General features: G+C 58.1%; 2 protein-coding genes across 7 annotated transcripts; both read left to right on the top strand.

Moving 5' to 3' along the window:
- Positions 1–1,085: 1,085 nt before the first annotated feature.
- Positions 1,086–15,410, top strand: PDLIM2 (PDZ and LIM domain 2). Of its 3 annotated transcripts, none has more exons than XM_044225166.1 (10): positions 1,086–1,188; positions 3,651–3,768; positions 4,439–4,590; positions 7,258–7,327; positions 7,439–7,590; positions 7,746–7,824; positions 11,628–11,710; positions 11,954–12,099; positions 13,660–13,777; positions 14,831–15,410. In XM_044225166.1, the coding sequence occupies exons 2-10, from the start codon at positions 3,676–3,678 to the stop codon at positions 15,000–15,002; spliced, it is 1,065 nt and encodes a 354-aa protein (XP_044081101.1). In that variant the 5' UTR covers positions 1,086–1,188; positions 3,651–3,675; the 3' UTR covers positions 15,003–15,410. The 3 variants fall into 3 exon arrangements, with proteins under 3 accessions (XP_044081101.1, XP_044081100.1, XP_044081102.1); XM_044225165.1 differs by lacking the exon at positions 1,086–1,188 and adding an exon at positions 2,154–2,231; XM_044225167.1 differs by lacking the exon at positions 1,086–1,188 and adding an exon at positions 2,288–2,559.
- Positions 15,411–21,195: 5,785 nt separating this feature from the next.
- C11H8orf58 (chromosome 11 C8orf58 homolog) lies at positions 21,196–25,897 on the top strand. 4 transcript variants are annotated; one of them, XM_044225164.1, is made up of 7 exons: positions 21,196–21,288; positions 22,481–22,992; positions 23,343–23,522; positions 23,617–23,743; positions 23,924–24,036; positions 24,308–24,390; positions 24,891–25,897. In XM_044225164.1, exons 1-7 carry the CDS (start codon positions 21,240–21,242, stop codon positions 25,000–25,002), a joined length of 1,176 nt encoding a protein of 391 aa, XP_044081099.1. In that variant the 5' UTR covers positions 21,196–21,239; the 3' UTR covers positions 25,003–25,897. The 4 variants fall into 4 exon arrangements, with proteins under 4 accessions (XP_044081099.1, XP_044081098.1, XP_044081097.1 ...); XM_044225163.1 differs by having other exon boundaries at positions 24,284–24,390; XM_044225162.1 differs by lacking the exon at positions 21,196–21,288 and adding an exon at positions 22,114–22,264.
- Positions 25,898–26,033: the final 136 nt, after the last annotated feature.

Genomic DNA, 26,033 nt, shown 5'->3' with positions numbered 1-26,033 from the left:
CTGCAGCAAACCAACCCAACGCCCTTGGCTGCTGCCCTGCCAGCCCCGCCTGCAGTGTGACCTGGACCGCTTCTGTGCCTTGACCTGGCCAGGAGGGAGGAGGGGAGGGGAGGGTCACAGGCCTGAGGGGCAAGGGGGACCTACAGGGTCAGGGTCAGTAAGTGCGGTAGGCCACTGGGGATGCTGCTCCCGCTAGAGAGGGGAGCTGAGGGACTTGCCCAGGGCTGCAGAGTTGCTTAGAGCAAGACAGTCCTCCCTTCTGGTCCACAGGGTCTTGCCCTTGGATGAGTCAATTTTGTCTTGATCATGAGTTTTGTGAATGCACAACCCATGGAATATAAATCCTGCAGGTTAACCCGTACATACTAAGGACTAGGGAAGAGTCAGGACACAGAGATGTAAACCAGAGGCCCTGCCTCAAATCAGGGGTGAAAGAAGAGAAATTAATCCCTTCAATCATTCAAACAATATTCATTTGACATTTATTGAATGCCTACTATGTGCCAGGCACTGTGCTAGGCTCTGGGAATAGAGTAGTGAACTGATCCCCCACCACCACCATGCACCCCCACCACCACCCTGACAGGAATCTGCATTATCCAGGAGAACGGTTTTCACAAAGGAGGCTAAGGTAGGCACTATACTCATTTTACCCATGGGGAAAGTGAGGAAATGACCCAAGGTCACTCGGTAAGAGGCAGATCTGACATGTGAGGCTAGATCTGTGGGACTCCAGGGCTGTGCTTGCTGGTCCTGCAGTTTCCTCCTCCCTCAAGGGCTTCTGGTCTAGTTGGGGGTCTAGTTGGGGCAGTAGAGCACTTGCGTCACACAAAGGGTCCACTCCAGGAGGCCCAGAGCTGGTTGGTGGAGAGTGGCTTACCTGCACTGAGGACAGAGGCCACAGGAAGGCTAGAACAGGGGAGGTCGGTGGCAGTCCACCTGTCAGTCCGTGTGGGGAGGATGAGACTCAGGACACAGGTAGGCGGGAAGAGTGGCGAGGGCACTCCTTGCAGAGGGAACTTGGAGGGAATGACTCACACCTGAGGCAGGCAAGTTACAGCTGTGCCCACAGGTGTGCTTCCCTGAAAACACACCAGCCTGACAGAGAGATTGCAAAGTGGAGACCAACCGGAGATGCCGGAGCCGGCTCTTGGTGCGCCCTGAGGTCTCCAGGTTGAGGTTTGCCAGGTACGGTTCCGGGGAACCATTTGCCAGATGGTTCTGAGCTGATGCCTGGGGCCTTCCTCGGCTACCCTCTCCCTAACCCCAGAGCCTGGGTTCCAGGTGGTTGGCAGAAGGCTGGCCACATGGACAGCGAGGGCCCATGGTGATTGTTGGGACTGGCCCACCCCAGGCAGGGCAGCAGAGAGGGTGAGGAGAGGGAAGCCAGGAATCAGCCAGGAGCATCAGCCCAGGAGAGCGCCCGGCGACCGCCAGCCAGGATTCCCTCCAGCTCCTGGGCCTCAAAGGTCGCCCGGAGCCGAGCAGGCTTGTGGGGCATCTCCGACCGGCAGGGCAGCCCTGAGCAGCCTCAGGAACCCAGCAGCCCTTAGCCACCGCCCGGGGAGCGCGCGCGCGGTTGGGGAACCGAGTTGAGGTGGGGGGGCGCGAGGGCAGCCCCGGCTTGGGATCTGTGGGTGTCGGGGCTCCATCCGCGCCAGCGTTGGAGTTCAAGCCGGGAGTGGGCGGAGGAGCCAGGCGGACCGCAGACAGACCCAGCCGGCCCACCCCCGCCCCGGCCCCGGCTGTGGTGAAGGGGGGGGAGGTGCTCGAGGGCCCCTGCGAAGGCGGGTGGGCGCGGCCGGCCTGGGAGAGCTTCAGGGGCGCAGCCTCTGCTGTCCGCGCAGTGGGGCTCGCGACCCGTCACCGGAACGCCTCCCCGCCCTTTCCGAGCATTCGGGAGAAGGGCACCTCGGGGAGGACGGCCGCAGCCTCTAAGGGGCCCTAAAGAGAGAACCCCCCCTCCCCGCGCACCCCAGCAGGGCGCGGGCCAGGTGGCAGCTCTCGGGCTGGGCTGCGCGGAGGAGGCGGCCTCCCGGGCCAGGGGCGGTGGCAGGGGCGGCCCCGGGATCACATGGGCGGAGGCAGGTCTTGGAGCCCCGGGCGGGCTCTCCCCAGAGTCGGGCAGACAGCGGCGGTGGCGGCGGCGGCAGTGGCGGTGTCTCCTCACCCTCCCTCCTTCCCTTCCCTCCCGGCTCTGGCCGTCCAGCCCGACGGTGAGCGGGAGCTAGGTGAGCGCGCCCACCTGCGCACCGTCAGCACAGCCGGCGACCTTCCCGGCTTCGGGGACCTGGCAGCTTTGCGAACCCGCGCCCTCTGCGCCGCTCTCCGAACCCCGGCCCTTTACTCCGCCCACGGCTCCTCTCCCTGTAGCTTCGCCTGGAGGCCGGTGCCCCCTGCGTGCTGGGCTTTCCCGATCCCGGGCGCTCCTCCTCCAGCACCGGGCCCGCGGGTACCTTGGCCTCGGAGTGCAGAAGGCGCCCGGACTGGGAGAGCTGGGCCAACGGGCTGGGCACATCCCCGCGACCCGGGGCGCGGAGTTCATCAGCCGGCTCAAAGGTCTGAGAATCCAAAGCCTCTGTGAACCGCGATCTTCGGCCTGGGGACCTGGAGACCTGGGGCAGGGACAGGGGCTAGGCCTGGGCCAAAGGCAAAGCCAGGGACTGTAGAGGGGGCCGAGAGCCCTTCTTGCTTGCTTGGCTGCCGTCTCCCAGGCTCTTAAACACGGGAAGTGGCCCTAGTGTCCTTGATGGATTCCGACAGCACTTGCAGCCTCTGGGCCTCCCCAGGGGCAGCCCCAGGGGGGGTGCTGGGCAGGGTGGTGGCCCAGGGCTGGCATTACAGCTTCCTGCCTGGGTTGGCTCCTGGCTCCATAACTAGAGGCTCAGGAAATCCTACCAGGGCTGGGTCTGTAAGGACACTCCCTTGCCCAGTGGAGGGGGCCGTGGATGGGATGCCTGTGGCCCCAGCTAGCAGGCAGCATCAGTCAGCTTGCCCTGCTACAGCCATCGCCAGGGGGTGGGTGTGCCCAGCTTGGCAGGTGAGCCCGTCCTTCTGGCTGGGGCTGTTCAGAAGGCAGCAGGCCCCTGGAGGAGGTGGGAAGCCTCGTCTTGCCTACCTGTACCACATTGCCAGGGGCCAGGCCGGCCGCCAGGAGGCCCCTCTGAAGACCCGGGGCCAGTCCCCACCCAGCCAACTACTTGAACAGTCTGTGGTGGCCTCACCCCCTTGTTTGCTGTCACTCCTGTTCCCAGAGTGCTGCCCTCCCCCAGAGTGGGGAGGAAGTACCTTGTGCAGTCAGTTTTGGGGACAGGAAGCAAGCACTGATGGGACTTAGCCTTGCTGGTGGAGGAGGGGGAGAGGCAGGAAACGGTGACATTGCCTACCACCTGCCAGCCCCTGCCCGCCTGGTCTCCATCCAGCAAGGGCCTGTGAGGCACCCGAACGGCCTGCCTTCTGGGAGCTGTGCTGCTGAAGCCTGTGGCAGTGAAGGGGGAACTCAGAGTCATGGCTTCCCAGGGTGGGGGGAAGTGAAACCAGGGGGTTGAAGGAGGGAGTTAGTCACTTCCTCTACACTCCCCCCGCACCCCTCCCCAGTCCCTAACTGGCTTCTCTCTGGACCTGTCATCCCCTCTCTTTTGCTTCTACAGGGTCTCCAGCCCTCCTTCCTGTGATATGGCCCTGACTGTGGATGTGGCGGGGCCGGGGCCCTGGGGCTTCCGTATCACTGGGGGCAGGGATTTCCACACACCCATCATGGTGACCAAGGTAAGGGCTAGTTCCAGGAGCTAGGATCTACCCTGTCTACCGGTTCTCCACAGCCACCTCTTTGTTTTGTTTTTTTTTTTTTTTTTTATCCTGGAGTCAGAAGGCCTGCTTCTGAGAGTGTTAGCCTGGGGAAGACTGGGGCCCCATTGCCGTGGGGCTGTGGTGACCACTTCGCGAACAGACTTCTGGGGATTGACAGGGAGCTGGGCCAAGTAGAGGTCTGCTCTTTTCTCCTTGGTCACCCACCCTGCACCTGCTGGCAGCCACCTGGGGGAGTTACTAGAACAGGAGCCCCAAGTCCTTGGCAGTGTCCTGACCCAGGCCCAGGCCAGGGAGCATTCACGGGGCAACTACCTATGTGGTGTGTTTGCATGGGCAGGGCTCTCTAACCAGAAGTATTTCCAAGCACATCCCCTCAAATTCTGTCATTTCTTTGGGAGGCTCTGTGAGAATGCCAGGGATGGGGTGAGGGGGTGGTTCCCTTCCAGCTTTGGGAGGGGATTAGCTAAATAACTGGGCAGACACTGCGGGGCAGGGAGAAAAAGGGGGACACCGGCCAGCCTGGTTCAAACCTGCTTCTGTATTTCTTCCCCTCTCCTCCATCCCTGCGGGAATGTCCTCGCTGTCTGAGCAGGGGTATCTCAGACCACTTGTCCCTCATCCCCTACAGGTAACTGAGAGGGGCAAGGCTGAGGCTGCTGACCTCCGGCCCGGTGACATTATCCTGGCCATCAACGGGGAGAGTGCTGAGGGTATGCTTCACGCGGAGGCGCAAAGCAAGATCCGCCAGAGCCCCTCACCCCTGCGGCTGCGGCTAGACCGGTAGGCCCTCCCCTCTGCTAGGCCGGCCAGCATATCTTCACCCCTCTGCTGGCCTGCTGCATGGTGGCTGCCCTCTCAGCCCCAGCCTGGTCTTCCTGGGATCTTTTGGCTCATCTTTGAGAAGGTCCAGGCTCTGGAGCTGCCTCAGGGTGGGCTGAGGGGTGTCCCCGAGCCCAGCTGGGCACGCAGCCATGGGCAGGGCTGGCTGGCATCAAGTACCTGGATGCCCGGGTTTGACTGGTTCCCAAGTGTGCAGGGTAGAGGGTGTGGGCATGAAGTGGGTTGAAGAGGGGAAACAGGAGCCTTAGGCTGGGTCTCCCAGGCCCCTGCTTCCAAGAGGGGGTGGCCTTTGTTCAGATCCTGGGCGAGGTGGTTTGAGGAGTTTGGGGCTCACTCCCCAAAGAACCCCCTCTGTCAGTCCCCATGGCTTCTCTGGGCTGTGCAGATGAAGGCAGATTCCCAGGCTTGGGTTTTCAGCCACGAGGCCTCGGTTGGCGGGGTGGGGTGTGGTGGGGGAACAGGTGGCTCCCTGAGGTGGGGCATCAGAGTGAGTCATGGGACAGGAATGCTGGGAGATCCCCAGTCAGGAGAACCCTCTGTGCGGGCCTTGAACTTGAGTCAGTTACCCCCTGCTTCTCTGCCATCCCCTCCCCTCCCAGGCTCTCTCTGGGCCCTGAGTCCACGCCCTCTCCTCACCCCCACTGTCCCACATGTCATAGACACTGGCTCCCATGACGCTCTCATGACCCCGGCCCCTTCAGTGACTCCCTCATACCACTCAGGCTCATGAGTGTTTGCAGGACCGGCCCAAGGAGGGGGGTGGAGAGTACCTCACGGCATCTGGGAAGGGAACCAAAGTCTACAAGGGACTGCAGAGTGGGGTGGCAGAGGGGCAGGGAGCTGCTGACACCATCACTTCCCATAGGTTCCTCTTGTACACAGTACCATCAGCGAGGGGGGCCTGACCAAGTCCCTCCAGGCCTTCACCTCCATGATGGGCAGGTCAAGACTCCCAGCATCTTCTTTCTTTTGTCCGGTCCACTCCTAAACCCTCCCAGTCTCCTCCACAGGAGCACCCAGAAGCTCTGTGGCAGGAAGCAGTGCTCTGGACTGGAGCCAAAGCCCCAGCTCCCTTCACTCTGGCCCCACGCCTCTGCCTGGGAAGGTCGAGGCTGGTGTGGTGTGTGGTGACTGCAGTTCTTGCAGACCTCTCTAGAAGTGGCGAGACATCCAGGAATGGTGTGGTGGGGTTGGGGCATGGCAGGCTCTTTCTTCACCCTAGGCCAGTCCCAGCCCTCCAATGGCCTCCTGTTCAAGACTCCAGCGGGAAGGGCCTTGGAGGGGGGTTCCCAGGGAGCTGAGGTGGGGCACCTCTTTTTGCTGGCTGCCTTGGTGATTGGTAGGGAGCTGGGCCTGCTTGTTACCCTGGCTGTCTAGGCCCTGCAAGATGGCGGGGTCTGGGAGTTGGGGGGGTTGTGGGGGAGACAGACTCCACACTTTGTTTTATGGAGGAGAAGCCTTCAGAAGGGGCTAGGAATGACCCTCTCAAAGGTGTTCCAGCCATTAGCAGCAAAGCTGGTGGGAGACAGGGGAGACAGCCTTTGGCTGGGCAGGGGAGAGTGGGCAGCTAGCCTGGCCATTGCTGGTTTTTTTTTTTTTTTTAAAGAATTTTATTTATTTATTTGACAGAGAGAGATCACAAGTAGACAGAGAGGCAGGCAGAGAGAGAGAGAGAGGGAAGCAGGCTCCCTGCCGAGCAGAGAGCCCGATACGGGACTCGATTCCAGGACCCTGAGATCATGACCTGAGCCGAAGGCAGTGGCTTAACCCACTGAGCCACCCAGGCACCCCCATTGCTGGGTTTTAAGGAACTCACTTTCTCTCTCTGGGCTTCTGTGTCTCCATGGGTGAAAGATAAAGGATTATTTATATGAAATCAGCAATCTACCCCAGAATCAATCTACAAACTGATGTTGACCAATGACAAAGTCTAGACGAAATGCTAAAAAAAAGAAAAAAAGGAAAGAAAAAGAAAAAGAGGGGTGCCTGGCTGGCTCGGTTGGCGGGGCATAGAACTCTTCCTCTCTGGGTCTTGAGTTTGAGCCTGGTGTTAAGTGTAAAGACTACTTACAAAAAAAAAAAAAAAGAGAGAGAGAGAGAGAGAGAGACGCCTGGGTGGCTCAGTCAGTTAAGTGTTTGGCTTTGGCTCAGGTCATGATCTGGGGGTCCTGGGATCGAGCCCCGCGTGGAGTCCTGTGTCCGGACTCCATGCTCATCAAGGAGTCTGCTTCTCCCTTTCCCTCTGTCCTTCTCCCTGCTCATGCTCTCTTTCCTTCTCTCAAGTAAATAAATGAAAAATCGTAAAAGAGAGAGACAGAAAGAGAAAGACAGGGAGTACTGTGAGGTTTTATTAAAACTCAATTGGTGAAATTATGTCTATTTTTCATATTGATGCTAAACTGTCCATTCCTTTGAGACATGACAGTGGTTGTTAATAAGAGTTGTTTTGAACTTGGCAAAGTTGAAATTTGACAACCTGATGTCCGCATGTTTTGAACATTTATGAGTCTTGAGAATCTGTTGGGGGAACAGCTGCATTCTGCAGCCCAGTTAGATGAGCGGGGCTCCTGGACTCCTGTGACCTGCTTCCCTCTGGCCTCTCCTCAGGTCGCGGGCTGCTTCCCCTGGGCAGACCAATGGGGAAGGCTCTGTGGAAGTGCTGACGACTCGCTTCCAGGTAGGAAGGTGCCTTCTGCTGGGAACTCCAGCACCCTGAGGTGAGGGGAACCCTGAGGGGCAGGGCCGGTTAGGGGATGGGTGCCTCCCTTCTCGGCCCTTCTCTCCACAGGGCTCCATGAGGACGCACACAGACAGCCAGTCCTCCCTGCGGTCTTCCTGCTCCAGCCCCATGTCCTCCAGCCCCCAGCCAGGCAGCCCCTTCTCTACCCTGCCCCTCAGCAGCCCGCATGCCCTCCCTGGAGAGGTTATGGTCAGCCGCAGGTGAGCGCAGAGGTGGGCACGAAGGCCACAGGGTCATGAACAGGCCTGTCAGTCTCAGCAGCTGGGTTTACGGGAGCCTGAGGGCACCCTCTGTATTCCTGAGGCAGACTGGGTGGGACGGGGGGCACACACACCATCCATTTCCTGCATTTCAGTTTCCAGAGCCTGGCACACTCCCCGGGACCCACCGCTGCTGATCGCTTCTCCTATGGGGGCCGCCCCGGAAACCGCCAGGTGAGGATGCCTGGGGGGTGGGGAGGAGAGAGCATCCCATCCCAGCTGATTGCCAGTGGCACCCTTGGGGCTGCAGATGGCGGGTCCCCCTTGGGCAGCCAGCGCCTCCATCGCCCAGCAACAAGCATGTATGCCCCTCTCCTGAGCTGGGAGGAAACTGTGTCTGCTGGTGGGCTGCACTTGCTGGTTCCCAGCCCTGCCTGGCCGGTCCCAGGTGGCCTTCTACCTCCTGTCCTCCCACTCGCTGCCTCCCCCTTCCTGCTAGCGTCCTCCCTTCCTGAGTGTTTCTCTTGGGCCAGGGCTGAAATAGTTTTGCTGCTGTTGTTGGGATGGTTCCCTTTGGCTCTGGCTGCATCTCTTGAACACATTCCTCCCCATTCCAAGCCCCATGCCCGCCCCCAACTCCCATCACCCCATCCCCCTTCCTCCTCCTCTGACTCAGCCCAGAGAACCACCAGTGGGACTGTGGTTCTGCCTCAAGTTGCACTTGGCTTACTTTCTGTCTGCCCTCCTCCCTGCCCTTCTACTCTGGACCCCCCCAACCCACAGCCGGGTCCTAACTGTGAACTAGTGACAGCCCCCCCAAACCCTGTCTTGGTGGTATTTCTCCTCTCTAAGGGCAAGGGTGAGGAAGTGAGGGAGCAAGGACGCCAACAGTCCTGGGCCACAGCTGTTGGGGGCAGAATTGGGTGGGGGGGCATATCCAGCCTTTGGGGTGAAGGGGATGAGACCCAGCTGCTGGAGTCCTCCCTCCCGGTGATTCTGCATTCCAGAAAGCAGAATCTTTGGAGATGGCCAGGGGAGGGCATTACAAACTGGGGGACTCTGGGGAAAGAAGGAGAGGGTTCCTGTGGGGGCTGCATGGGAGGGTCTCGCCAGTGACTCCTTGTGAGCCCACTCAGTGGACTGCCAGGCCAGGGGGGCACAGAGATGCCTTCGATAAGATTCCCGTCTTTAAAGAATTTAAAGTGTAGTTGGGGAGATAAGACAAGCATGTAAAGCAGTTTGGGAACAATTAAGAACTAAACAGTGTGGTCTTAATTATAAAAGCGGGAGGCATTCTGGGAGGGAAGAGAGGAGTGTGGGCTGGGTGGCCTGAGAAGGCTTTGTCAGGAATTTTGCTGGACGTCAGAGGTAGGACGGGATAGGGTTTAGATTAGAGGATGATAAGCCAGGGGGATGGCAAAGCAGTGTATAAGCAGGACCTGGCGTGTCTGGGCCTGGGTGGGAGTGGGGAGGGCCTTCTCTGGGAGATCTTGGGGCTGACACCAGCTGGGACTGCACTTGGCCCAGGGCATGGCTGGAAAGGGTCCATCCATCCTGGCCTTCTTCCTTGTGGTTCCCAAACTTGGGCAAAGGGGAGATGCCGGGCAGACACTGGAGGTACAGGGTGTAGCTCCCAAGCAGAACCTTGGAACCTGTTAGAAATGCACATTCTCAGGTCCCAGCCTGGACCTGCTGGGTTAGATGCAGGGGTGAAGGGGTGGAGCAGGGCGCCAATCTGTGTTTTAAGGAGCCCTCGGGGTCCTGATGCGAAGATCTGAGGACCACCCATGTAGTGTAACCAGGAGCCCTGGGCTGGGGGAGCAGGGAGACTTGAGGTATCCCATCTCTAACATCTGACCTTGGATCAGCCCGTCTTTCTCTCTCTAGACCTGACATTCGGTTGCTGTGCTCCGAGTTCCCTCCTTTGGCCTGAGGACCATGGTCATTCCTTCAACAAACTTATTTGATTTTTGTTTTAAAGATTTTATTTATTTGTCAGAGAGAGAGAGAGGAGAGCCCAAGCAGGTAGAGCAGCTGGCAGAGGCAGAGGCAGAGGGAGAAGCAGGCTCCCCGCTGAGCAGGGAGCCTGATGTGGGACTTGATCCCAGAACCCTGGGATCACAACCTGAGCCGAAGGCAGATGCTTAACTGTCTGAGCCACCCAGGCATCCCCCTTCAATAAGCTTTTGTTGAGCTGCTTTGTGTCAAGTGCCCTTCTAGGCTCTGGGGATGCCTTGGTGGACCAACAGAAATTCCTAACCCAATGAAGCTTGCATTCTGGTCTATAAATGAGGCTGTGATTAGATGGTGTGGGAATCACAGGGTCCCACACCTTCCTCTTGGGAGCCACTGTGTACTTTTAGCACCTTAAAGGCTCTGAGAAGGCCCATGAGAAATACATTTAATTTTAACAATTTCCTAAACTTAAATTTAACTACAGAATTTCTCTTGGCATCCCCTCTCCCCCCACATACCTACCACTCACTTATTCACATCCCTGTGTTCACCAGAACACAGTTTGAGAGGTGCTGGCTACAGATGAGCTCTTGCCGGGGGGAGGTGAGCAGCTTCTCTGGACTTGGGGATCCAAGGTTCCTTCTGGGAAGGCAGGTGTCCCTAGCTGACTAGGAGGGAGGGAGGAGAAAGGCAGAGCTGCTCCTAATCAGGGAGCTGGGCTCCTCTCCACCAGGGCGTCGTGGTCTGGCAGGAGGAAAGGGGTTAGAGGTGAGGTTCCCCCACCCCAGTCTGCTGTGGCCGTGGCCTTGCTGCTGGTTCCTGAGCTGGCTAGCTGGGGCTGCACTGAGCCCCAGGCTCAGGACCCCACCAGTCTTTATGGGGTCCTTCTGAAAACTGGAAGTTGCCACCTCTGGGTAGGCACATGCCTTGGTGGGCAGATGTGAAGTAAAGACAGCACCCCTCCCTCTGGCTGGCACTTGGACTTGGCTTGCAAAGAGAGCCTGGGTGGGTTTTGGCTCGCCCTCCCAACTAGCCGCTGCCGCCATGCCGGGCACAGGCTGGCCTCAGATGGCACAATGGGACATGGTTCTTAAGTCGCTGGTGCTGAGGAAACCATCTTACCGCCTGTCAGTGGACCACAAGGCACCAAGAGCAAGAGGAATGTAGGCTGACGGAAGCAGGCTGCAGGAGTGAGGGTCTAGGGCTCTCTTCTCAAAACCCTCAAGTTTCTGTTTTTAGCTGAAAAATTCATGCCATTTTATCATTGGATCCTGTACTTTGTCCCTGACTTTGAATCTTAAGACCGAGGGAATTTGGCCTTTCAGGGAACTGTGCCCTCAGCCCGGTGCACAGTGGCCTGTCTGGTGGTCTCTGAGGGGCCCCTTCTGTGGGGGGCCCCTTCTGTGGGGGCTGGCAATGGAGATGAGGCTGGGTAGAGGGAGTGGGTACAGAGGTGCAGGTCAGAAAGTGGAGCACCAGTGAGGTTAAGGGTGGGATTTCCACATGGACAGCAAGCGTAAAGAGCCCAAGGTGGACAGTGCACGCCTGGAGAGGGGGGTGCTGCTGCTGGGGTGTGGGTCCAAAATGGGCCTGACCCCTGCAGACTTCCTGGGGCAGAACCAGACCTCCAGGACATCCAGCAGACCTGGGCCCTCTCAGGAGAAGAAGCGTGTGCAGGAGAGGGGTCCCTCGTGCAACTCCAGCCCTGACTCGAAGAGGGGTCTTAGGCCCTTCGCTCCATCCCTGTGTTTCCTTCTCCTCACAGAAAAAGGATCTGCTTACTTCCTTTCTGCTGTTCTACCCCTTGCCCAGTCTCCTTGCAGAACCATTTTACTTCCACAGTCAGGGGCTGACCACTCTCCCCTTCTGGGACTGAGCAGGAGGGGTCCCTAGTTCCCAGAGGGCAGGGTTCGAGCGATGGGCCCTTCTTGCCTTGTTGCCGGCCTGCTGGTCAGCGAGAGCTGGGAGCCCTCTGGTGTTGGGCCTGGGGAACAGCCAGACTTGGCTTGGCGGCCCAGATGGCTGGGTTGGCCAAAGGCTCCAGCCGCTGACTCCTCCCCTGGTGCCTCTCTGTCCCACAGGCCAGCCTCACCCGCGCTGGCGACTCAGCTGTGCTGGTGCTGCCGCCTTCCCCCGGTCCCCGTTCCTCCAGCCCCAGGCTCAGGTAGCAGCGGGCCCTGGAGGGTGGGGTGGAATCCTGGAGGGCCTGGGAAGCCAGGAGACAGAGAGGATGGATGGGGGTGGTGGGGAGTGGTTGGGGGGGTCCCGATGGTTTTAAGCCCAGTTGGCTGTCCTCTGAATACCCACCCCCAGAATCCTTTGCCCTAGGGCGCTCTTTCCCTGCCCCCATGCTGGTCCTCATACCCAGGAAGGGACCCTCACTCCTGGCTGCCTCCTGCCCCTGCAGTGTGGACTCAGAAGGGGGAAGCCGCCTTCTGGAAGAGGACTCAGAAGTCTATAAGATGCTGCAGGAGAATCGTGAGGCGCGGCTCGCCCCCCGGCAGTCCAGCTCCTTTAGGCTCTTGCAGGAAGCCCTGGAGGCTGAGGAGAGAGGTGAGCCCCTGGGGGGGTTACATGTTGGAAGTAGGTTCTGACAGAATATCCCCGGGCCCTAATTGGGCATGATATTGAATAGGTATGTCTTAAGTACTCAACACAGGAGTAGGCACCAAGGGCAAGTCCCTGCACTAAAGGGGCTTTCAATCTGATAGGAGTTGCAGGGGTGCACCCAAAGGTGCTGGCTGGAATCAGGAAAATGTCAAGGGAATGACAAAGGTGGAGAATAGGGCCCATGGGGACTGGGTCTTCAGGGAGGGCTTCATGGAAGAAAATGATGTTGACTTGACCCTTGAAGAAAGATTAAGACTTTAACAAAGGGCCTTAAGATGGCGGCAGGGAGTTTGAGCCTCCAGAGAGGGCATGGGGCGGCGGGAGGAGGAGGGGCTGGTTGTTGGTGGTAGTGGCGGTGAGCATGAGGCCTGTGGTGGCTGGCAGCCGGAGGACTTTGGTGTGGGAGCGAGAGTGTAGCAGGGGCCTGGTCTTAGAGGTTGAGTCCTGGCTGGGGGGTTTCATGTGCCAGGTGGAGGAATGCCCTAACCCAGGAAGGCCCATTAAATAATGCCAGGCAGATGCTGGAGTGAGAAAGAAGAGAGATATGGGCTCTTGCCAGCCATTCCGTTGTTCCTTCCACAGACATTTAACTGTGCCTGTCTGATGGGCCTGTGGGGTGCCAAGTGTGGTGGCCGAGAGTGGCCAGGCACCTGTCTGCCCTTGAAGAACGGTTTATAGGGGTGAGGTGGTGGTCGGGGTACAGTGGTACTGTGTGTGTATGTGTTGGGGGGCACTGCCTAGTGCAGGGGAGAGATGAGGGGGCCTGGCCTGGCAGAGGCCGCAGGGAGGCAGACGATGGAACAGTCTGGAGGTCCGGATCAACAGCCTCACTGGTACAATATCTGGTGCCCGGTTTCAGCTCAGACAGTTAGCTCCTGGGGTGCTCACTGGGGTCAGGGGGCAGCAAGCGAAGCTCGTCTATCAGGACCCCGAGGCCTTGGTGGGCCCGTGGGCAGGGCCCGGAGAGAGGTGGTTGGGGGGGTGTGGAGCGCAGATGGTCACTGCTGGATCCTTGGAGTCCTTGGGCCAATGGGGACCATACCTGCCCTGAACCCCCGGTGCTTCACCTCAGTGTTGTTCCAAGGCTCACAGGCAGCCGGGCCCATAGAAGCCCTTTGAAAGCTGTATAAAGGTATTGTGGTGCTGCTATTATCTATCATTACCATCTTTTTTTTTTTTTATCATTACCATCTTTTAATTAATAGCATCATGCCTGGATCACGCCTGCTTGGTGGGATGTGTAGACACAGCTCAGACATTCCTTGGGCTGCCTCAGCTTGGGCTAACTCCGCCCCAGCCAAGAAGCGGCCGCCATCACTCCCTTCATCCATCACCTACTCGCCACACCCCCGGTGTTCCCTTAGCCGAATGTGTTCCCTTAGCCTAAGCACACCTTTTAGGAGCCTCCTCGGAGCTGTGCTGGAGGAGCGTGCATGGGTAAATAGAGCCTGGCTGCCGCCACGGGGAAGAAGAGCTCTAATGTGTCTGTCTGCCCACCCCCAGGTGGCACACCTGCCTTCCTGCCCAGTCAGCTGAGCCCCCAGTCCTCCCTGCCCACCTCCAGGGCGCTGGCCACCCCACCCAAGCTCCACACTTGCGAGAAGTGCAGCACCAGCATCGTGTGAGTACCGGGGTGGGGGTGGGGGGCTGGCACTCCCTGGCTGGGCGGTAGGGGGCGGAGCACGGCAGGGAACGCCCTCGGGAGGGCTCTGCAGAGAACAACCAGTCCGGGCCCCCGGCGGGGCTTTCCACGGTGCATCTGTGCGAGGGGGTAATGCGGCTTGTTCTCAGGCTTCTTACAAAGCCTTGCTGCCTTCTTCCTGCGGCATCGCCTCCTTTTTGATTTCTTTCGCCCTCCCCAGAGGAGGAGGAAATGTTATTGCTTCTGATTTCTATCCAGTAATCTAAAAGCCTCTGGAGATCTACCTCCAGACGAGGTGCCTCCTCCTGGAAAATGTTGCTCTCCCCTCCCACCCCCCACCCCGACTTCCCCACCTACTTTGGAAAGGGATGGGTTTTCCAGAGGCAGGTTTGTTTTTCTCAGTGGGTGGCATTGTAATGCAGCGGTGTTCTGTGGCAAATTGCTGAAACCCCACTCACTCTCCCCTCCGCCCCCGCCATAAATGTCTTGCACGCGGCGTTAACGGCCAGATGACTCAGTTTAGGCAAACCCCTTAGCCTCTGTGGGCTTCGCTGTTCCACCTGCGGAATGGGATATTACCCATGCCGCTGTGTAGACGCAAGGAAAGGGGTTCTCAAAGAGCAGCTGCAAAGGGATTGTCAGAGGGTTCCGCGCCCCAGAGCTTCAACTTTTCCAGCTTGTTCGCAGGGAATGCGATGCTGTGGGTCCTCATTCCTGGGACCACATTTTGAGAACCACGCTCCATTATCAACCCAGAAAATTCAGGATGCAATTTATCTGTGTTTGTTTAAAGGGGGAGCACCCCTCTTTTTTTTAACTAGAGGTCTTGAGGGTGGGGGGTTGTAGGGATATTGACTCGAGAGTCCTAAAGGAAGGCTCGGGGAGTCAACGTCTGAAATTTGGGGATATTCCCCGAGTCCTGTCTCGGAGCTAGGCTCCCTACGAATGAGAAGGGCAGCGGTCCTGCCTGGGGTCCCACCTCCACCCAAGTCCCCAGGCTAACGGCTCTGCCCTCTCCATCGCCCCCTGCAGGAACCACGCTGTCCGCATCCAGGAGGGGCGCTACCGCCACCCCAGCTGTTACACCTGCGCAGACTGCGGGCTGAACCTGAAGATGCGCGGGCACTTCTGGGTGGGGGACGAGCTGTACTGTGAGAAGCACGCCCGCCAGCGCTACTCCTCACCCCCGACCCTCAGCTCCTAGACCTGAGCACCTGGCTGTGCTCTCAGGCCGCCCTCAACTTTGTGGGCACCTCTGTGCCTGGGCCATGCCAACAGCAGGTTGGCATGGAAGGGCGGTTGGTGGGTGGTGGGCGGGCCCCTTCCTCCATGCTAGGTGCGGCTAGGTCCTGGGGCCTATCCTGGGCTGTGCATGACAGCCTCACTGTCCCAGGCCTGGGCTAGAAACTCTCACTTCCCCCTGCAGGACAGGCTGTGCACCAACCGCTGAGGTGGGCACCGCACTGGATATCCTTGTGCAACAGGCGTTAAGCAGCTTGGGACACAGAGAGAAGTACGTAGAAAGAGATGGGTGGTCAGAGGCGAAAGGTATTCATTCTGTAAAGTTTTCAACATATGAACTCTATAAATATATATACATGGACAAAACAAAGTAGATCTCCCCTCTCCTTCCCTGCCCCAGCCCCTGGGGATGAGCTTCTCTTGACCACTGGGTCGAAAGTCTTTATTTACATAATTTTTTTCCACTTTATCTGCCCCCCCAAACCTACCCAAGAAGCTTCTTTCTTCCTTTCCTTCCTTCCTCCCTTTCTTTCAGATTTTATTTATTTATTCTAAAAGAGAGATAGGGAAAGAACACAAGTCTGCAGAGTGGCAGGTAGATGAAGAGGGAGAAGCAGGCTTCCCGATGAGCCAGGAGCCTGATTTGGGGGGGTGGTGCTTGATCCCAGGACCCTGGAATCATGCCCTGAGCCAAAGGCAGACACTTAACCAACTGAGCCACTCAGGCGCCCTGAGGCCTATTTCTTTTAGTGGAAGTTTGTGCTCTTTCTAGATACCCTCCACTCTTTTTTTTTTTTTTTAAAGATTTTATTTATTTGACAGAGATCACAAGTAGGCGGAGAGGCAGGCAGAGAGAGAAAGAGGAGGAAGAAGGCTCACTGCCAAGCAAAGAGCCCAATAGTGGGGCTCAATCCCAGGACTTTGAGATCATGACCTGAGCCAAAGGCAGAGGCTTAACCCACTGAGCCACCCAGGTGCCCCCCTTTTTAAAAAATTTTTTATTTTTAATCTCTCCATCTGATGTGGGGCTTGAATTTACAACCTCGAGATTAAGTGTTGCATGCTCCATTAACTGAGGCAACCAGGCACCTCTCCTGGACCCTTTTATTTATTTATTTTAGATATTGTATTTATTTATTTGAGAGAGGTAAAGCATAAGCACAGGGGGATGTAGATGGGGTATGGGCAGAGGCAAAGAGAGAAGCAGGCTCCCCACTGAGCAGGGAGCCAGATGTGAGACTCAATGTGGGGTTCCATGCGGGGCTCCATCCCAGGACCCAGGGATCATGACCTGAGCCAAAGGCAGGCACTTAAGCGACTGAGCCCCCCAGGTGCCCTACCTCCTGGACACTTTTATAAAGATGGCAGTTTTACTGGGATAACCCCTGGTACTTTAGAGGCCGGAGCTTCTCACTGGGAGCCTGGAGAGGAGCAGGGATGCAGGAGGCAGGCTCCGACGTCTATTCTGTCCAGGCCTCGGCTCAGGGACACAGTCTCATGTTCCCTGGCCCTGGCTGGCCTGCCACTCTGTGCTTCTTGCTCTACTTGGGGCCAGTGCTGCCAGCTCAGCTGACTTACCCGGATGAGCCGGGTGGGCAGGAGAGGGGGCAATATCTCAAGTACGTCCTGCACTTGACCAAGGCTGTCTACACCCATCTGAGAAAGAGATTCACCAGAAAGAACCCTGGACAGGCTGCAGGTTAGCCTTGCCTGGGAGGGACACACCAGTGGAGCCCCCACCCTGAGGGACCTCCACCCACCAAGGACCTCACCTCCAAGTCAGGGTTTTCTGTGTGCCCCTTCCACGGGAGACCCTGCTGGCTTCACTTCTAGTTGATCTGAAAACCCCAACCGAAACCAAAAAAGGATGGGTGACCAGTGCAAGGCATGTCTGCCCTCAGGTGTGTTTGACTTGAGGCCAGGACAGAGGTTCCCTACCAGATTTAGGGCTGGATTCACCCACCGACCCCCAGCCCTCATCCTGGAGGACGTTTCAGAAAGGTGCATGGGTGCTGCGTGTGCTCCAGACCCACCCTGTCCCCCAGTTAGCCTGAGGAATGGGCCACAGTCTCAACTTTATTTTCACAGAAAAGATCAAAGCTGGGCTTCAGAGACGGTGCTATCTGGCTCTTTTTGGAGCGAAATCTTGGTGGAGAATGTTTGTGTGGGCTCCTCGGGCATCTGTTGATACAATTTACCCCTTGAAATAATCGTCTCATCTTTTGCCTGGATGGCTGCCTTTATTTTCATAGAAAAGATCAAGGCTTTCTGTGGCTCAGGAGGAGGACCCCAGGCCAGAACACCTGGTCGGCAATGGGATGGCCTCCTTGGCACCACCTGCTGTCAGGTGTAGCCCACAGGGGAGAATGCCGGCAAAAGGGGCATCCAGAAAAAGGTAGCACTTTTTCATGCTCTCCTGAAGGTGGTGGTCAAGTGGCAGCCACTGAGCTTGTCCACGAATGAAATCATAGTACATGGCAATGAGTGCTAAGACACACAGGCGTGGCCTGTGAGCACAGAGCAGAGGGCATCTGTGTGTAAGGATGAACAGAACCTGAACAGGTGCAGTGGACAAATGCTGAAGGATGGGGGTGAGTGCAGGTGGATGCTCAGTTTAGGGCAGTGGCCGAAGGAGGTACCAAGAGAAGACTGGAAGGGGAGATGGGACCCTTGAACGCCAGAAGAAATGGTTTGGACTTCATCTTGAGACTCTGGGATCATTTTGAAAATTTTAAGCAGGGAAGTGATGGATTGGAAAAAGTGGGTGGGAATATTAACATGGTCAGATCCCCACCTGTAACAAAGTGTCATGGGCCAGCAGTGTTCCAAGGAGTAGAGGAAAACAGATGGGGAGTGGAGACCCTTGTGAAAGGGGTATGTTGGTGAGTTGTTGAATGCCTCCAAAGGCTGGATGGGTCCACGCTGAAACCCACCTGTTTAACTGGGGCAAGCAGCTCTCCTTCTGGCAGCCTAGGGCGGGGGCAGGGGGTAGCTTCAGAGTGCTCAGCAGCTACACAGCCAGCCTCAGCTTAGGAGCACACTTCTTCTTTGGTCAGAGGAGAAGGTTGGGGGCAGTCTTTGATCTTTTTCCTCCCTGCCCTCAAACCCACCCCAAGCCAGCTGTGAGCGCCCACCCCCTGCAACCCAGACACATTTGGGAGGGGACACCACCTAATTATAAGACCTCAGTTTGTCCAGTGCTGTGCCCTTTTTACTTTTTTCTGCATTTGGGGGAATAACTTCAGAAATGAGAGATTTGAGTTAGACGTTCCCCAAGAGAGCATCTAATATAGTCCCTTTCAGTTAGAAATGGGAAGGGGACATTCCCAAAGTTTCACTAGGGAATTCTTTATTTTTTCTTTCTTTTTTTTTTTTTTAAGATTTTATTTATTTATTTATTTATTTATTTATTTATTTGAGAGACAGAGATCACAAGTAGGCAGAGAGGCAGGCAGAGAGAGAGAGAGAGGAGGAAGCAGACTCCCTGCAAAGCAGAGAGCCTGATGCGGGGCTTGATCCCAGGACTCTGGGATCATGACCCGAGCTGAAGGCAGAGGCTTTAACCCACTGAGCCACCCAGGGGCCTCACTAGGGAATTCTAACACACAAACGTGTTCAGTGCTTTACTCCTCACAATTCCGAGGTGGGTATTGTTGTCCTCCTCATTCTATAAATGAAGAACCCCTGGACAGTGGACAGGGAGGATGAGTATGTGTCCAAGGACTCCGAGCTGGTAAGGGGAGGGGATTGGGATTGGACCCTGGAGTCTGAATCCCACATTTCTGGTTTGGGGTGGGGAGACTTTGCCCCTCCATTACCAGAGGTTGCCTTCCAGGGCACAAGGGAGGTCACCATGGCTCCCAGCCATCTCTGCTCTGGCCGGAGATGCCCGCAGTCTCTTGGCTTGGCCCTTCCTCCCATGGGGCCTAGCTCAGTGCTGAGCTGGCAGGAAATGTGCTTCCTGAAACTGGGACTTCCCCATGGAGGATGAGGGGCCACTGGGCATCCCTGGCCTCAGCTTGAAGAAGGATGCTGCTTAGCCACCGTGTGTCTCAGGAACTCAGGGAAGCTGCTCACCTGTCAGGCGGGCAGGAAGGGGGCGGCAGCGCTGCCCTGCTATTCCTTCAAGCATCAAAGGGAAAGGGGTTTCCTCTGATAGGAAGCAGGGTGGGAGGTGGTCATGCAGGGGTACAGAGCCCTTGAGGTGGAGAAGGCCTGACCTAGTTCTGGTCACAGGGCTACTCCAGACAGGGCTTCAGAAGGCAGAGGGGTGGGAAGTGTGTGGCCCCCTATGATGGATCCCCATCACCATGAGGGCTCAGGTGTATCTGCATGTTTGGGGGGGAGACATAGGTGCGTGGCCTGGAAGGGCGTGTGCTTGCTTGTGTGTTGGTGGGGGTGTGGGTTCTTTTGAGCCCACACAAAGCCTTGTGCTGAGACACTGCATTCCTGCTGGCTGGGCTTCCTGTTCCAGAAGCATTCTTGCCCCAGAGTCGCCAGGGAGACTGCTTGGAATCTGGCCCCACATTCTCCAGATTCAGGGCGAGATCTGGCAGAGGTTCCCTCCCTTTACCTCCCTAGCCTCTCACTACAGAGGAAGGAAGCCACCTGATAGGCCAGCCCTCCAACCCTCCTACTTAGGGAGCCTTGGGGTGGGGTCGGACACTGCCTGTGGGGTTTGGTGCCACACATCCTGTTGGGCGAGCATAAAGCAGTTCCTGCCAGGCCCTGCATTCTGTTTCCCTGTCTGTATCTGGGGAGGAGGAATGGAGTGGGGTTACTGTCTAGGGAATAGGGTTAGGTGGGGAAAACCCAGAGGACTTATGCCTAGCAGGGAAGTGCTTGGCCTGAAAATCAAGGTGTTTCGAGTTGGCAGGCAATTCAGGCACTAGGCTCTCATTCTTTCTCCAAACTTGGCTACTGGCCTCAGTTTCCCTATCTTATACAGTTAGAATCTTATAGTTTCCAACTTGCTGATAAGGCTCCAGTGTAAGGTGTTTGGGGAAGGGTACGAAGGAGCAAGGAGCAGAAGAGGGTGGCAGACTTTCTTCCCCTCCTAGTTAACGGCCACTTCTTTCCAAGGGCTCTGGCTCCAGCCCCTCCCCCAGAGGCTCAGGTGCAAGTTTGCACGTCCACCAGCTCCCTTATCTGCCTCCAAGGGATTTGGGTCCTGCTGGGATTTTTCCAGCCCTGTCACCTTACTCAAGAGGATGAGGTTTCCTTACAGGCCAGCAGCCCCCCTGCTCACGGGGCTGTGTCACCTTGGGCAGCTGCCTGGGCTCCCAGCTTCCTTTCAGGCTGGGAGCCTTTGAGGGTGAGGAGTGGTGGAATCCCAGGACCAAACGAGGGTTTGGGTGGGGACAGGGAAGTATTTACACTTCCACCGCCTCCAGGCTGCCTCCTTGTCCCTTTGGCTCACTTCCCCAGATGCTGAAGACCCCCTCCCCAGGCCCCAGATTTAGGGTGCTCGGGGTGAGGGAGAGGTATGGGATGAGGAGGGCATTCAGATCTAGCTTAGGACTCAAGGCGCTCTACAGTTGTCGGAAAGGATTTCCATGTGGACAGGGATCATTTCCCCCTTCTGTCGCGTCAGGTTTCTGAGTGGCTGAGTGACATGCCCCAGGCACACAGCTGGGAGCGCAGGGACAACCTTGTCCCGGTCAGCGCTCTTCCCGCAGCCAGCACGTGGGGCTCCATTTCCTTCCGCGCTACCGTCCAGTCCCCGCCGACCCTCCACCCTCAGCCCCGGCTGCATTTCGGCGGCAGGAAGACAGAAGGAAGACAGACCAGCATGTGAACCGGGAGTGAGGGGGTGTCGGGTAACCCCGCATCTCCAGCCAGACAGCGTCCTCAGGCGGAGGTCTCCGCTCCTCGGCTGGTGTGGGAGCGCGGGGCTGCCCGGAGCCCGAAGGACAGAGGATCCAGGCCTTCTCCCTGCTCCCCGGAGCGCCCCGCGCGGCCAGGCTCCCAGCCTCCGCCCCCCGCGGCCCCTCCGGGCGCGCCCACCCCACCCCCAGCCGTCCGCACACCTGCGCGCCCCTCCCCCTCGACCCCCGCGGGGTGGGTCCGGGGGCCGCGCCCAGCCGGGGCCGGACGCGCGTGCGAAACCTCCCGCCAGACAGCGGAGGGGGATCTCTGGCCGGGATCGCGGGCTGGCTGCTGGCGGCCGGGGCGCCGCGTTGGGGCCGGGAGCGGGGCCATGCTGGGCCGGCGGCGCGTCTTCGCCGTGGAGCCGCTCGGCGGCCGGGGTGAGTCGCCCGCCCCCCAGGCCGGCCGGGGCCTCCTGTCCTGGAGCCGACTCCCGCGCCCGGACCCCGCTCTGCGCTCCCCGTCCCCGCCGGTACACCCCGCCCGGGGCGCCCGACCTCGCCGCCTCCCTTCGGACGGGCTGAGCGATGGCGCTGTGCGCTTTGGATACCTTCTGGGTTCGGGCGCTAAACCAGCCACCACCTTCCATCCCACTCCCAACGGCTCCACTTCCCTCTAATTCCCAGCCCTTGCCCCGCCGGCTGGTCCAAAAGACCCCTACGGGGCCGCGGAGAAGGAGAAGCCCTCTCCTTCCCGAAGGAGACTTCCTGAAGGCTGGCTTCCTGGGCCGGGGTGGAGGGGTCCGGAGTGGCCCCCAGCTCTCCCACGCGGCCGGCGGTGAGACCGAGGCGGCCCTCCATCCTCTCCCGCGCTAGTTTGTACATCGGTATTACAGTTGGGGACCCAGCGCGTGGGTAGGGCCTGTCGCAGAGGGGACAGTCCTCGGGCGCTTGCGCTGCTTCTCCTACACCCCCTGCCCCCAGTTCCTGTTTAAGTCCCACCCCACCCCCACCCCGACTCCCCACCAAATCTTCACTATTTCTCATTTAAGAGAGCAGAAGCCCGTAGTGGTTATAGCTATTGTTATTTTTATTGCCCTTCCCCAGGAGCTTCTGGAGAGGCTTCATCCTGCATCCTGATGCTAGTTTGGGACCCCAAGCTTCCTTCTTTGTGCCCTTCTCCGTGTCCCTGAGGCCGGAGGGTGGGGGTGGGGGTCGCAGTCCTACTGCCCCCCCCCCGGGGGGGAGTAGTTGAAGAGACTGAGGCTGCCCATTCACGACTTGGAAGTCTTAGGCTGACCCTAGGCTCCAGGGCACAAGAAGAAAGCAGCTATCCCCTCAAAGAAGGATCGGCCATACAAGGAGCTGATGAACACATCCCACACGGCTTTGCCTGCCATACAGCCCAAATCCGGGGGTCTGTGATCACCAACAAAGACTTTGAAGGGAACCCGTGTTAACTTCTTCCAGCCAGGGATGGGGAGAGATCTGGGCGGGGCTGTGGCTGTCCAGTCCGGTCCCCTCCCTTCACCTCTGGCCCAGGACACTCCTCCCCGGGGAATGCTGCCAGTTGCCAGGAATGCTGGGGGCGTTAGGGGCAGCCTGCCCAGCCTGATGCAGACTCTCCTTGCAGATGGGGTTGGTGAGGACTTGGCACACGGTTGTGTAGTACCTGGAGTCAGCAGCACCTACCGACGGATCCCAGACGGGGCTCAAGATTGGTCACTGGACTCCTGGAAGAGAGATGGCCAGCTGAGAGGTCCCAGGAGGCAGCAACCACTTCTCAAACTGGCTTCCAGGGACTCAGGAGTGGAGATGGTGGTTGGGGACGGGCCCCTGACGACCTCACCGGGCCTTTCTCAGGTCTGTCTGGACTTTGAGCCTACAGGGAGCCCTGAGCCCCTGGCCCTTGCTCCCGTGGAGCCTCCTGCCCATCTTGGCCGGCTTCTGGCCAGCCGTAAGCTGGAGCAGGTGCTGGAGCGCTCCCGCCGGCTCCCCACTTCCCCCGCCAGCATGTCACGACACTGCTGCTCACTGAATCCCCCCTTCGAGCTGGAAAGTCAAGTGCCCCCTTTTGGAGCTGGGGAACAGGAGGCCACAGAGGCGGAAACTGACCTAGAGGCAGGCCTGGAGGAAGCAGAGGTGGTGAGTGCCAGGTCTCAGGGTGGGTAAGAGTGGGACAGAAATGGCCTTCTCACATGGAGGGGGCTGCTGCTGGCTGGTGGGGCCTCACTAACTTGTTCTCCTTGGAGCTCTCTTGGGGTGGGGCATTCCTTGCTTCTCGTTGACGGCTTGTTCTCTCCTCGGCCCACTCCCAGCTGGGTGGAGGTGGGCAGAGTGGGGGCTAGCCTGGCGGCATGCCTGGGTGTGTGTTGGGAGGCCAGCTGGGGGCGTGTGCCTCCTTTCCCCAGCCCCTCTGCTCCCATCTGCTGGTCTGCCTAGCATGGGGCTCTGGTTGAGTTCAGAAGTCTCCCCGACCTCACTCTGTCCCACAGGCGGGGGCCCTGGGGCCTGAAGCCTGGGCCTGTCTTCCAGGACAAGGGCTCCGCTACCTGGAACACCTGTGCCTCGTGCTGGAGCAGATGGCAAGGCTCCAGCAGCTCTACTTGCAGCTGCAGACCCAGAGGCCCCTACCGGTGAGTGAGCCTCAGGGCCAGCCGGCCAGCAAGGGGCAGGTGAGTGGGGGCTGTGGAGGAGGGCAGCTACACTCGGGAGCCCTGGAAGCAGCCCTCCAGTGGGGTCTTGAGTGCCTGTCTGTCCTATGCACAGGATCCTGAAGTGGAGGAAGAGGAGATAGAGGGGGCAGGGGGGGAGCCAACCCTGGCCCCTTCACTGCCACCCTCTTGTGACCCAGGCCCTGAGGTGCATGAACTGCTTAGCCAGAGGCAGGAGGCAGGTGAGAGGCAATCGCATTTCCCCTGTGTCTTGCCTGCCCAGGCCCTGCTCCCACCGGGGAGACCCCGCCCCACCGCGGGAGACCCCGCGCCCCCCCCCCACCCGGAGACCTCGTGATCCCCGGGGCTTAATGTGTGGCTTACTGCTTCTGGCCCTGGATAAGCTGATTCTCTTTCTGAAGGGGCAGAAACAGCTGCACCCCTAAAGGCTGGGCTGCCCAGTGTCAACCCTCCCAGGCTCTTAGAGGCCGCAGCAGAACCAGCTCAGATCTTTGCCCCCTCCCAGGGACACAAGGTAGGTGATGGGTGTGTGTGGAGGCATGGGATAGGATGGAGAGGGGGTGAGGGGGTGGGGGGTGGGGAGGTGGGGGTGTGGGCTGGTTGGATTGTGTACATAGCGTGAAGGCCAGGAACGCTGGGAAAGGGACGGAATACCTGACTGGAGCAGGTGACTTGTCCTGGCTGTACTGTCTGCTGTCTGTGGGAGCTTGGTCAGAGGTTAGTCGTGGGGAGGAGCTCTGATCCCCTCGCCCTCCGCTCAGCGGGATCTGTCCCACTGGAACAAGGTCAAGGTCCTGCTCAACCGGATCCGTTGGAGGAGCCTGAAACACCCTGAGTCCCCTGCCCTTCCTGATGGCCCTGCCCCTAGGTGAGTCCTGGGGCCCAGCTGGGCAGGGGGTAGGGGTGTGGGGAGGAGCCTGATGAACCAGGATGCTGAGATTGTAATGCCAGTTGTGTTTTATGGGTCCCTTTGAAATCTCAGAGACAGAGATAGTCTCAGAGAGGGTGCTGGGAGAAACGGAAGGTAGTTTAAGCATCCCTTTTACAGAGGAGGAGGCTGGGGACTGGGCCAGGGAAGGAAGTCGCTTTCCCGAGGCTACCTGTGTGGTGAGTCCATGGCAGAGCTAGGACCAGAGCCTGGGAGACCCCCTCATGTTGGTTCAGCAAGCTGAACCTTAGGCCACCTCTCGGATTTGCTGGGAGAGCAAGGTTGGGACACAAAGGATTCCACAGTAGATGATGGGGGATAATGTGGGGATAGGAAGCACTGTGTCACATTGTCCCTAGCTTCCAGATTCCATCAACTCTGGGGCCATTGCTGCCTTTGTTTCCTCCTCCTAGCCTAAAGCTACCTTTTCTTTTCCACAGGATTGAGTCAAGAGGCGTCCCTGAAAGACCTCCATGCCAACCCCTCCGAAAGACCTTTATGCCATCATTTGTGGTTAAGAAGCAACGAGCAAAAAACCTTTCTGTATGCTGAGACCTCCTGTGCAGGGACGTGACCCTGGGTTGGGGGGTGCGCAGTGAAGTCTTCTTCCTTGCCCTTTGCCCTGTTGCTGCTTCTGGGCACTGCCAGGAAGTGATGCTCACCCTTCTCTCTGAGGAGAGGGCTGGATCTTTCTCCTCTGGGCAGCCTGGCAGAGGAGCCCTAGCTCCCTGAGAGGCCTCAAGGTGCAGCAGCCCCCAGGCTCCTTGCTGGTTGCCAGAAATCCCTGGACCTAGTCAATGTGAACTAACTTATTTATCAGGAGTCCATGGAGTGTGTTTGGCATGGTGATCTACTGGGGCCTAGTGTGTCACAGATGCATATTTGTGCAAAATGATCCATGTATCTCCATGAGTCAGTCACTGTTGTGAACTGGCTGGATCCGACCGTCTCTTCTGAATCATACACCCAGAGGGTTGGTTGATATTCTGGGTGAGGTAACTGTAGAAGGATGGAAGCGACCTCCATTCCTCAGTGTGCAGTTACTGATTTGGAGTCCTACTTTCTTTCTCGTACCTGCGTGGGTAGTCCCAGGACAGGACGGCGCGGGGAGGGGGTACGGATGAACTACTATTTTGGGAGCCTCTGCATGGAGTCTTGCTTGTGAAGCAGAGCCCCCAAACACAACCTGGAATGGAAGGGTCAGGGACAACATGGAGAATAGCAGAGTAAGCTTCAAGGTCTGTCTGCAGCCGCTTTGGTCCCTAATAACCTTTACACATCAGAGCTGAAACCAGACACTCATACTAGCTTTTAGACCTTGATAAAAATCCCTTAACTTTTCTGAGCCATAGCTTCCTACTTAAAAGTGTCCCAGATGGTTTAATGATACCTGCCCTACCTACCTCACAGTCTTATTATGAAGATAAAATGAGATCAAACTCTCAAAGTGCATTGTGACTGTTATATGAACAGGAGCGGGAGGGCAGGGGGTTGGAAGGAGGCCAAACGGGAGGGATGATGGGAAGGCCAGAGGATAAAGCAAGCCTGGGTTGTTAATGGAGACTAAAGGGACCAGTGATTAG

This window comes from Neovison vison, chromosome 11 (assembly GCF_020171115.1).
Source record: "Neovison vison isolate M4711 chromosome 11, ASM_NN_V1, whole genome shotgun sequence".
Taxonomy (NCBI): domain Eukaryota; kingdom Metazoa; phylum Chordata; class Mammalia; order Carnivora; family Mustelidae; genus Neogale; species Neogale vison.
The sequence above is the reverse complement of the archived record's forward strand: the minus strand, read 5'-3'. Positions and strand labels throughout refer to the sequence as shown.

Coding starts and splice junctions, on each gene's coding strand:
- PDLIM2 (XM_044225166.1), top strand. CDS start 3,676: ATGGCCCTGACTGTGGATGTGGCGGGGCCGGGGCCCTGGGGCTTCCGT. Junction 12,100..13,659: donor CCTGGAGGCTGAGGAGAGAG/GTGAGCCCCTGG, acceptor GCCCACCCCCAG/GTGGCACACCTGCCTTCCTG. Junction 13,778..14,830: donor AAGTGCAGCACCAGCATCGT/GTGAGTACCGGG, acceptor CGCCCCCTGCAG/GAACCACGCTGTCCGCATCC.
- C11H8orf58 (XM_044225161.1), top strand. CDS start 22,324: ATGGGGAGAGATCTGGGCGGGGCTGTGGCTGTCCAGTCCGGTCCCCTC. Junction 23,484..23,616: donor AGACCCAGAGGCCCCTACCG/GTGAGTGAGCCT, acceptor TCCTATGCACAG/GATCCTGAAGTGGAGGAAGA. Junction 23,744..23,923: donor TAGCCAGAGGCAGGAGGCAG/GTGAGAGGCAAT, acceptor CTCTTTCTGAAG/GGGCAGAAACAGCTGCACCC.